The sequence below is a fragment of the Rana temporaria genome, chromosome 5 (genome assembly GCF_905171775.1).
Source record: "Rana temporaria chromosome 5, aRanTem1.1, whole genome shotgun sequence".
Taxonomy (NCBI): Eukaryota; Metazoa; Chordata; class Amphibia; order Anura; family Ranidae; genus Rana; species Rana temporaria.
This window is the reverse complement of record NC_053493.1, coordinates 105,760,008-105,771,885: the sequence shown is the minus strand read 5'-3', so window position 1 is coordinate 105,771,885 and position 11,878 is coordinate 105,760,008. Positions and strand designations below refer to the sequence as shown.

The following is an 11,878-nucleotide window of genomic DNA, read 5'->3' as shown; positions in this document are numbered from 1 at the left end:
TATATATATATATATATATATATATACAGTGATACCTCGGTTCACGAACGCTTCTGTTCACGAACAACTCGGTTCACGAACAGGAAAGTTCATAAAAATATGCTCCGGTTCACGAACTCCGCCTCGGTTCACGAACAGGAGCCGCGGCCATTTTAATGCTATTTCCCGGCTGTCACATGGTCGTGACTTTCTGTAGGAAGACCGTGGAGAGAAGAAGACACACAGAAAGAAGTACTGTGAGTACTCTGCAAACATTTTGAGTGATTTTTTGATTTTGGGTGTGCTTTTTAGCACATACAGTACTGTCCTTGCTGTATTGTACAGTTCACTGAAGGAGATTCCCCTGATGTCCTTATGGAGGGGGACTCTCCCTCCAAACAATAACTGCCTCCCACCTGCCTTCCTCCATGCCAGAAGTCATCTCAAGCAAGGTTAGTGTCCTCTCTTTATACATTACTATACTGTACTAATGTGTATTGTAATTTGTTTCATATTTTTGTGCTTCAAAAACCCCCAAAAAAAGGTCCGCACGGATTAACTGGATTTACATTGAACCCTATGGGAAAATGTGCCTCGGTTCACGACCAATTCGGTTCGCGACCAGAGTCAGTTCACGAATTAAGTTCGTGAACCGAGGTATCACTATATATATATATATATATATATATATATATGATTTCAGCAATTCAACCATTTTGGCATTGTAAATACTCTAAAATGTATCAGATGCATACATTCATCCAACCTACATGCAAATGGGATATTATATTAATTATGTACACTTTTATTTTTTCTGAATAATAAATTGTTTAATACAATATGCATAAGAATTGTGCATTTCTCTTGAAAACTGCAAGCTCTTACCAAAAAAAGACATTTAGTTATAAATATTTTAAATAGTTTAAATACATATTTCATACCAAGAATATAAAAATAGCTTTTTTTTCTGATAAATAAAGAGGTTTCATTAAAATGACAAATAACGTGCAACGGTTAACCCACCATCTACCAACTCTGTTTGGTTGATTGTCTAGGAGATGACATGCAGCGATAATTGTCCCTATGTCTTCTCTGAACTGACAAATAGACAGCAGGAATCATGGTCACCTGAAGCAAGCATTGACAGTGCTATTGTTTGCAAATGACAATCAGGCACTCAGGAAAGAGCGTTTTGCTTTGTGATATAAGAACTCCCTACGACATATGTGGTCATGTGTTCTTTTGTATATGAATCCCAGCTGTTTTGACCCTCAGGGTCTTCAGTCTGCATTAGAAAACCTGGAACACAGACCAATAGCTTACATAAGTAACAGAAAACACACCCTCAGCACTTCTAAATAAATATGTTAAGGTACTGTGCTTTTTTGTGTTAGTTTCTTAGTTATATCTTTTTCAAAATAGTTGAAACAAAACCAACTTTTCCGTGTGTCTTTGCAGTCTCATGCATAAAGAGTTTCTACATTGCTGCTTCTGCTGAATAGTATTGGTCAGTTATCATTATACATTTATGGCTTTGTCATCTTTAAAATCTATTTGACTTGTAATAATGTCCTGGGGGTACTCCTCCGTTGACTGTCCAGAGATGCCAACTGTTCCTTCTACATCCCAAGAACCTGGCAGATTTTCAAGGCTTAGTGAACTAATTTCTCCTTGGCTAAAACCTTCTTCAGATCTACTTGGCAGCACAAGCTGCAGAGAAGTGTCAGATGATGAACACATAGATGGGGAAAGAGTTGCAGAGATAGACTGCAGAGGAGTTAATGTGGTGTCCGAATGAGGAGATGTACACTTCAAATAAGAATATTGGTCAGCCTGAATAACTTGATAATGTGACGGAGAATATCCAAGGCCTGCCGTGTAGTAATATTCACCTTCTAATGAATTCTCTACATTTGATACATTTCTTTGAGGGCTGCTTCCTACACTGGAAGGATCCATGTTCCACAAGTCAGATACAACTGTACCTTGACACAGCTGTGTTGGAGTCCCAACCAGGGAATCTTGCCTTTGCATGCAAGCTTGATTTGTTGTCCATGTCATTCTAGTTTGCATCTGATCCATTGGGGAACCTATTGTAGTACCCATTCCATCTATCACTGTACCATAAGTTGAATAATATCCAACTGGTCTTTGTGCAGCTAACAAGTTTTCTAAAATATTCATGACAATCTTCATATCTTTGCTGAGCTGGGATACTTCATGAGTTAAAGTACTGACCTAGAAAAAAAAAATAAACCGAAACATGGTGTTATTACAGTCCACAATATATCTAGTTTCCTGCAAAATAAACAAACATTTTATTTTTCTACAAACCTCTAACTGACCATTTATGACAGACAGTATAAGGGTATAACATGTATTTTCTATGACTACATATTTTGGTAATTTAAAATGAATGTCAGTCACCTACTATGTTACTTTTACAATTTTACTTGCTTGCAGAATATGTTTATAATTTAAAATTGTACCTTGTTATTTAGCATATAGCTTTTTCATATTTTTTTTACTAGTAGCTGTATGCATTTAACAGAATACAACCAAGACCTTTGCTGAATTTGCTGAATTACTGAAACAATAAGCCATCCAGATAGTATATTGTGCAAACTGTATACTGTATTTGCCATATAAGACGATTGGGTGTATAAGACGACCCCCTAATTCTCCAGCTAAAATCTTGGTTTTGGGATATACTCTCTGTACAAGACGACCCCTCACTGTGCCATTATTACATGTCTCGCTGTGCCATTATTACATGCCTTGCTGTGCCATTATTACATGCCTCGCTGTGCCATTATAACATGCCTTGCTGTGCCATTATAACATGCCTCGCTGTGCCATTATAACATGCCTCGCTGTGCCATTATTACATGCCTCGCTGTGCCATTATAACATGCCTCGCTGTGCAGTTATTACATGCCTCACTGTGCCATTCTATTCCCCACCTTCTCCTGTTTTCAGCATACAGACGGCGGCCATCCATTTTTCAAAAGCCGCGCCTCCTTCACAGGCTGTTCTGTGATAGGTGGAACACTAATTTTCCCAGCAGAGCCTCTGTTCAGTGTTCCGCCTATCACGGATGTCCTCTCATCCAAGGCCGAGGATGAGAGGACATCCGTGATAGGCTTAACAGGCGGAACAGAGGCTCTGCTGGGAAAATTAGTGTTCCGCCTATCATGGAACAGTCTGAGGAGGAGGCGCGGCTTTTGAATAATGGATGGCCGCCGTCTGACACCCTCTGACACAGGTACCCGGTGTATAAGACGACCCCCGACTTTTGGGGCATTATTTTAGATGCAAAAGGTCGTCTTATACGCCGGAATATACGGTATATACAGTATACTGCACATATGCATTACATGGGTTGCAAGAGGTTAAATTGCAACAAGAGAGACAATGGAAACACTTGGGGTTAAATAGGTGGCTCAAACATTGGTGCAAGAAAGAAGAGTTTGGTTGCCAGAGAACTGGTTTGACTTCTTAGATGGGCACAAGTTCTTTGAAAGGGAAGGTCTGCATCTTAAAATGATAAAGTATGTAAAATTCTAACAAACTGAGTGTACTTATAGTTTTAGATCATGATCTTACTCAATGAAAACGTTTAATTTTATGTGATCTGGTCACTGGCAGCAGATCCACAATAGCAGCATCACTAAAGGGACAATTCACCTGCTTTTAAGAATCTCATTCACCAGAAAGGGAGTAGCGATGGCCTACAATTCACTGGTTTGCAGGTGCGTATTCATGCTGCTGTCTCAGCAATTCTTTCCTGGCAACAAGCTGATATTATGACACTATAATACCATTTCATATATTGCTCTATAGCCTCTAATAAACTAGTTTGAATGAGGAACTGTGATAAACATGGGTCTTAGAAAAAATCTAAGACAAATCAGAGGCTAATGCCTCATACACACGATCAGTTTTCCCGACGGGAAAACTTTGAGGAGAGCTTTTGGCCGGGAATACCGGCTGTGTGTATGCTCCTCGCAGTTTTTCCGACGGGAAAACTGCCCAAAAACCAACGGACCAAAAAAAGAGAACCAGTTCTCTTTTTTCCCACCGGGAAAACCGGCTGACTTTTTGCCCGGCGGTTTTTGGCAGTTTTCCTATGGGAAAAACTGTGATGGAGCATACACATGGCTGGGATTTCCGACCAAAGCTCATTCACAGTTTTCTAGTTGGGAAAACCAGCCGTGTGTAGGGAAAAGACAAAACCGAGCAGGTTGTCGGCTTTCCCCTCGGGATCTCCGACGGGAAATTTTCCAGTCAAAAATCCCGCACGTGTGTACGGGGCATAACTCTACTCCTTACACCCTGGGAGCCCATTGGGACATTTCAGCAACCTGACCACATTTAACAGCTTGTTCTAGCTAAACTTTTTTTTTCTTTTATCAACATCTACACTAGAGGTATTAAATTTACAACTATTCCTAAAAAAATATTTTAACCTTTTCCTTTAGCAAAAGTAAAGGTAAAGAAACAACCTGACTGCCTTAACCCCTTCACCTATAACTTTGTCTTCTATTATATTATTTTCCACTGAAAACATTGTATTAATTATAGCAGAGAGCATGGTTTACTTATCTATTAACCAACAATATTTAGGTCACTTTAATGCCACTAGTCTAGAGAAAATAAATAGACCAATTTGTAAAGAATGATGTTGTCCTGTCTTGACAGCATATCCTCATTATAAACATAAACTCAGCTGTCAGATACATAGATAATGTGACAGGTACATTATTTACTGACATTCGAAGTTACAAATGCTACCAATTAGTCTGAATAATATAATTGCCTAGCTATTTGATTTCTGATATAGATTTGACAGATGAATACAATGGTATTTTGTGGGCTTGAAAGGAATGCTTTAAATAACATTTTAACAGTCATTAAAAATCTCAACACAGTTTTTTTTTTAAATTATGATGGCAATAGGCGTTTGTTTTCAGACTGAATTTTGCTGAGTAAATGAGCTACTACCATTTATGCCTTCTGCCCCTGGGTGGTGAAATGCAGAGCTTTAAGGTGGTCATATACAGGTGCTTTTTTGCTGTGCTCAGTTTAGGCAAAGTTATATTTGCTAGATGAACATAGATGTCAGTGGTGCACATGAGATTCAAGGTCAGTCCAATTATTGTTTATGGGGAAAAAGGGGCAACTCCATGGGGACCACTAGAACCTGCTTTAGCTTTAGGCAAGCCACCATCAACCAGAGTTTCAGTGGTCATCAAAAGCATTTGATATATTGGCCAGTGAGTGTTTTTGTTTAGTTATAATGTATAATAATAATCCCTTCCGATGGCACCAGATCTCAGCGACCCACCTGTATGTACAAGATTTTAATCATCCCCTTTCAGATTGAAAAGTGACCTTATTTCCTCGTTCTGGGAGTTGCCACCAGAGATTTTTTGCATGTTAGCCCAGGTTCACACTGGGCTGCGGGAATGAAGCCATGCGAGATCAGCTGAACTCGCACGATTTCACTCCCGCTTGTCAGTCCCGATGTCGGCCGTGACTACAGAGACATCTGTGCAGTTTTTGCACAGATGTCAACGTTAATCGCGGGCCGAAATGACAAAAAGTAGTACAGAAACTACTTTTTGAAATTGGTGCAGTGCCGCAGATTAGGACGGTGCTATTGCTGGTAAATGCCACCAATTTGACATGCGGTTTGACATGTCAAATCGCAAGTCAAATTGCACCAGTGTGAACCAGGGCTTAGTGTTAGTTTTTACTTGAAAGTGTATTCTTGATCGACAGTCGAGGTCTGTTAGAGTGGAGGATCCAACACACTTAGCTCTTTCTTTACGTTTACTATTGACATGTCATTTTTCTGTTGGGGTGAACAAAAAGATGGGATGGGGGCCAACCAAATTATTTTCTCATTCCAGTGGCTTGTAGAAGCTTTTATTGTGGACCCTTTTCACAGTCTTAAAACCTTGTAAAAAGGGAGTAAATACTTATAAATGCTGCTAGTATCTGATCGCTGTGTGTATCCGATGAAGTCTGATATTACCATATAAATGACATCTGCACTCAATTGTGTTTAATAATACTACACACTTGTAAACACATGTAAACCTAGATGCTAATATATTTTAATATGGTATCCTTAGAGACTATCAATCAAAATCCTATACTATTAATACTACTATACTACTGTTTATGTGTAGTAAATATTGCTTAAAACATCAAATCAAAATCTCCAGTGAAAACACATCCATGAATACTGGACATCCCTAAAATAGCTGTACATTGTTTTATTACACATTCTTTAGACATGCAAAATATGTTATTATTTTTTTCTATGATACTTTAAATGTGAGTCTCATACTGCACATGAGTCGGTAGAAACCTTGTGTTTCTTATTCACAAATTATAGTTATTTACCACTGAGGTGAATACTGCAAGTCAGTTGTTTCACATTAGTTCTAATGGATTAAACATTTCAGATTCACATCTTTGGGAACTATCTTTAATGGATTAAATGCATATTCTAACTAAGGTGCCTAATGCACCATTCATGTGTAACAAATACCATAAACAAATTTCTAGAAGGACGCTGCACAATAATTGTTTCTTAGGAGCTTAGGAGCTAGCCTTATCCACAGGACTTTACCCTAGAAGCCTGGAGAGAGGTAATGGTGATTATGTGTTGTAAAATGTGAACACAGAATTATGACAACACCATCTGAGGCTTAATGTTCTAAACTTTGATGTACAAAATTATATTCCCACTGCGGTTATTATGTAACAGCACCCAAATTATTAAAAATTGGGAGGGGAATTTACATCTAAAATAATGTAGTAATTAAAAGCAGTGCTTCAATCAAATGCAAATATATTATTACATTGGGAAATCAGCACAGGTATTTTAACCCCCTGGCGGTATCCCCGAGCGTGACTCGGGGTTGATTTTTTCTACCAAAATCGGTAACCCCGAGTCACGCTCGGGGTAGATATGCAGAGCCTGCAGCGTGCGCTGGCTTACCTTGTCCTGGATCCAGCGATGTCACCGCGCTGTGTGAGCGAGCGGGACCTCGCTCGATTCACACAGCGTCCTCCTGTGCTGCCGATCTCCGTTCCCTACGACGTTACGACGCACGGGAGCGGAGATCGGCGCCAAATTCAAAAAAGTAAACAAACACTATACATACAGTATACTGTAATCTTATAGATTACAGTACTGTATGTAAAAAAAACACACACCCCTTGTCCCTAGTGGTCTGCCCAGTGTCCTACATGTCATTTTATATAATAAAAACCTTTTTTTCTGCCTGAAAACTGTAGATTGTCCATAGCAACCAAAAGTGTCTTTTTATGTCAAAAATGGTTTTAGAGCAGCTAGAAAACAGCGATAATAAATTATAATCACTTGCAGAATTGTGCGATAGCGATTTGCGGGGAAATTCGTCATAAAAAAAATAAATAATGACAGCAACAATTCTGCAACTGAGCAAATTTCAGTGATTTTGAGTTGATTACATTATTGAATAATTTTTATTTTAATTATATTATTACTTGCTATAATTATTTATAATTATTTATTATATTATAATTTAAAATTTTGTTTTTAAAAAAAATTCATACCCGGGATGCCTATTCGATTCTTGTTTGGTCAGATTTAAGTGAGTTATTCCTAAAAATTACAGGCCTACAGTATAAAACACCAAATTTCCATGCAAATAATTGTACCGCTTTCAGCATGTTTTTTCAGAAAGAATCATACCGCCAGGGAGGTTAAAGAGGACTATATGTAAAAGACCAACACAGTAATTACTGAATAACTTCTTTGGTAACCCAACAAAACCCAGGTTAATACTTTGTTAGAGGTATTATTATTTGAGACACCCCCTCCCTCTTTGTTGAAGAACCTCAGTGATCAATGGCATTTTGGCTAGTATCAGCATCAAAGGCTCCTGATCCATTCAGTTTTTTGTTGATGTGCATACTAGCATGCCAGGCTTCAAACTTTGGGAAAGCATAGAATATTTGATGCCTTTTATTTATTTATTTTTCCTTGTCATTGTTTCTGCACAATGACAGAAGCAGTCCAGGACCTGTGCAATGTTAACTTCCCACTACCGATAGATAGTATTTATAAAAGGAGTTTGGACCACATCCTAGTATAGTAGCAACTGTATATGTCCCTCAGGACACAAAATTTATTTGACGGACTTTAAGCCCAGGTTCACCATGAGCTGCGGGAATGAAGCCGTGCGAGTTCAGCTGAACCCGCACAATTTCACTCCCCCATGCCAGTCCCGATTTCAGAGCCAATTTCACAGACATCTGCACAGGTTTCTGCACAGATGTCAATGGAAATCGCAACCTGAAATTACAAAAAGTAGTACAGAAACAACTTTTTGAAATCGGTGTGGCGCCGCAATTGCAGCATTGCACCGATTAGGACGGTGCCATTGCCGGCAATTGCCGCCGATTTGACATGTCAAAACGCATGTCAAATCGCACCAGTGTGACCCAGGGCTAAAGATGTGCCATCTCTGAGAAAAAAAACTTTAAATTCACAGCCATGGTTAAAATTAAATACATTTTGTTAGTGCTTAACCAATATCAAATTGTCCATATTAAAGAACCACATGAAAAACATGAACACCATTGTATGCAGGGCCATCTTTAGGGCAAAAGGGTCAGCTGCCCTGGGCCATGTCATTGTTGTGAGGCCCAAAGCAGCTGCCTCCTACTTGCCAATTATCCCAGTTTAAATTCCCTTGACCCTTTAAGTTGTAGTCCTTTGCTGTGTCTTGATATCTCAGTGTGAAGTGTTGCTACTAATGCTGCCTATTTACATGTAAATAACCATCATTCATATGTAAATAACATGAGCATTCATATGTAAATAGCAGTGGCATTCATATGTAAATAAAGGCAGTATGCATATGTATATCTGCCCCTCTGCAGTGAAGAGATGATGTGCTGTAACCTCTAGTAACCAATCAGTGAACATTATTACTTTACAGTAATCTCTAGCAACCAATCAAAAAGAAGAAACCATGTGCTGTAACCTCTAGCAACTAATCAGTGAGCTGTAATGTGTGCTGTAACCTCTAGCAACCAGTCAGTAATTGGTAATGATATGCTGTAACCTCTGGTAACAAATCGCAATCACTGCCTGATCTGATACTGTAAATTGGTTTTAAGCCTAGCTGATATTTATTGTGTCTCAGAGCAGTTGGAGAGCAAAATTGCATGGGGGGGGCCCCAAGATTTTTTTTTGCCCAGGGTCCAATCAACATTAAAGAGGGCCCTGATTGTGTGTATCCCCTTTTAAAGCAATCCTTTATAATCCTATGTACAGAAAACAATAACACATACAAATGAAGAGAATCTGTTTGTTAAAACCTTGCTCCTATGAGTACAGCTTTAAAGTCCTATAAACACATTTTGTGTTCTGAGGGACATTTACAATACAGTCACATTTCATCCATGTAAAAATAATGTCAACATTCTGCTTTTGTGAATAAGGTGTTAACGTTGCATAAGAAGGCATATACACTGTAATGTCTTTAAGTAACACTTCTTCCTTTAAGCAGTTCAGCTGTCATTTTGCTATAGACTGGGTGGGACTTTTGTCATTCTGGGTGGATGACACTTCTCTCGCTTCAGCAGCTAATCACTATTCTGTACCATGTGATCACTGTGACCAATCACATCAGATCACATGAGAATTCTAAACAATGGATAACTTGCTTCCATTGTATACAATTGTGTTGCTAGCTGTGATTGGTCACAGTGATCACATGATGCAGACAGGACCAATCACAGCCCATCTCTGCCATGTGATTTGCTTTGCCCAATCACAGCTAATCACAACAAAAGATACTGAATGAATCAGTTTCATTCAGTAAAAATGGTTTCTTCTACCAATTACATTTACTGGTATAAGCAATCATAATGTGTAAAAAACAAAACAAAAAAAATGAATTCCTTATACAATTCCTTATATAATTATGAAGCTGCCATTAGTGCTAAAATGTTGTCACTGATCTAACACACCTACATATATAGGTTTACTAAAATGACTTTACCCTTAGCTTAGTGAATGAGGTGACGCTCTGCTGCCTTCAAACCATGTGCAAGCAAACATACTGTTTTTATTTCCCTTGCAATTCATTGGGCATTATTTGCAATTATTTGCAGTTGAATTTTCACCACATTCACTAAGCTAGGGGGAAATCCTTTTGCAAAGTTCAAATTCCCTTGCAAACTGAGCAGCCTATTTTCCATTAGAAAATCAACCACATAGAATTAACAAATACTACAGGCCTAAGCAGAGCACATAGACCATTCACATTAGTCAATGCCCCTGAAAGATAGCGTTCATTCTAACCTCCATCCTCACTACAGTCATACACAAACACATGTTAGAATGAGCGTGTAAGATGGTCAGTCAATGTTTATGCATTATAGGAAGTAACAGCTTAACTGGAGGAAATCCACATGAAAACACATACTGTAATAACACCTGTGATCATCTATGACCACAATTATACCTGTAGAGTAGAAAGTCCCAGGCCCGGATTCACAAAGCACTTGCGCCAACGTTTCTCCAGATACGCCGCGTAAGTGCAAATATGCGCCGTCGTATCTTTGCGACTGATTCATAGAATCAAATACGCCTCACTGTTGCCAAGATATGAGCGGCGTAAGTCTCCTACGCCGTTGTATCTTGGGGTGCATATTTATGCTGGCCGCTAGGGGCGCTTCCGTATATTTCCGCGTTGAATATGCAAATGAGCTAGATACGCAGATTCACGAACGTACTTGCGCCCGGCATATTAAAAAACGCTGTTTACGTAAGGCGTACGACCGGCGTAACTTTACCCCTCATAAAGCAGGGGTAAGTCATGTTAAGGTATGGACGTCGGAAATGTAGGAACAGCGTCGTATTTTACGTCGTTTGCATAAGTCGTACGTGAATGGGGATGGGCGTAGGTTACGTTCACGTTGACTAAGCATTGAGCCGGCGTAATTTAGGGAGAAAATTTGACGTGATACTGAGCATGCGCGCGCATGCGCCGTTCATTAGGCGCGTCATTTACGCGGGGTCACGATTCATTTCCATACAACACGCCCCCTACCAGCCTACTTTGAATTACGCTGGCTTACGCCGGCCCATTTACGCTACGCCGCCGTAACTTAGGGCTCAAGTTCTTTGTGAATACTGCACTTGCCTGTCTAAGTTGCGGCAACGTAGCGTAAATAGGATACGCTACGCCCGCACAAAGATGCGCCCAGGTACGTGAATCTGGGCCCCAGTCTTTAGGAGTTATTTACGATGAAGTCTCTTAAATATAAAATATCTGTGTTAGCTCATAGCAACCATCAATTACATTTGAATCAGAATTCATAAAAGACATATATCTAATAAAATAAATGTTTAAAACTGACTGCTGTCTGAAGGAAGATCAAAAAACTCTAATCTCCTAGCCTCTTCTCACTAAGCCCCACTTTACCCTATTAACCTGCTGAGCGGTATTCCCGAGTCTGGCTCAGGGTGGAATTTCAGCACTAATAGCGGTAACCCCGAGCCAGACTCGGGATTGCATCGCAGGATAAAGGCAGGGAGTTACTTACCTTGTCCATGGATCCTGCAATGTCTCCCCACTGTGTGATTAAGCTGTCTCCTCGCTCTATTCACACAGTGCCGAGTGCTGCCGACGCACGGGGGCAAAGATCGGGACCAAAATTAAAAAAAGTTAAAACACAGTACACATACAGTATACTGTAATCTTACAGATTACAGTACTGTATGAAATAAATACACACCCCCTTTGTCCCTAGTGGTTTGCCCAGTGTCCTGCATGCACTTTTATATAATAAAAACTGTTCTTTCTGCCTGGAAACTGGAGAT

At 39.5% G+C, this 11,878-nt stretch overlaps 1 protein-coding gene across 1 annotated transcript in view; it reads right to left on the bottom strand.

Annotated features, from left to right (window-relative positions):
- Positions 1–686: 686 nt before the first annotated feature.
- The window catches only part of KCNH8 (potassium voltage-gated channel subfamily H member 8), a 580,442-nt gene continuing 569,250 nt past the window's right edge, over positions 687–11,878 (bottom strand). Inside the window, 1 exon segment of the mRNA XM_040352973.1 lies at positions 687–2,217. Coding sequence (XP_040208907.1) covers positions 1,498–2,217 — 720 coding nt within the window. The 3' untranslated portion in view covers positions 687–1,497.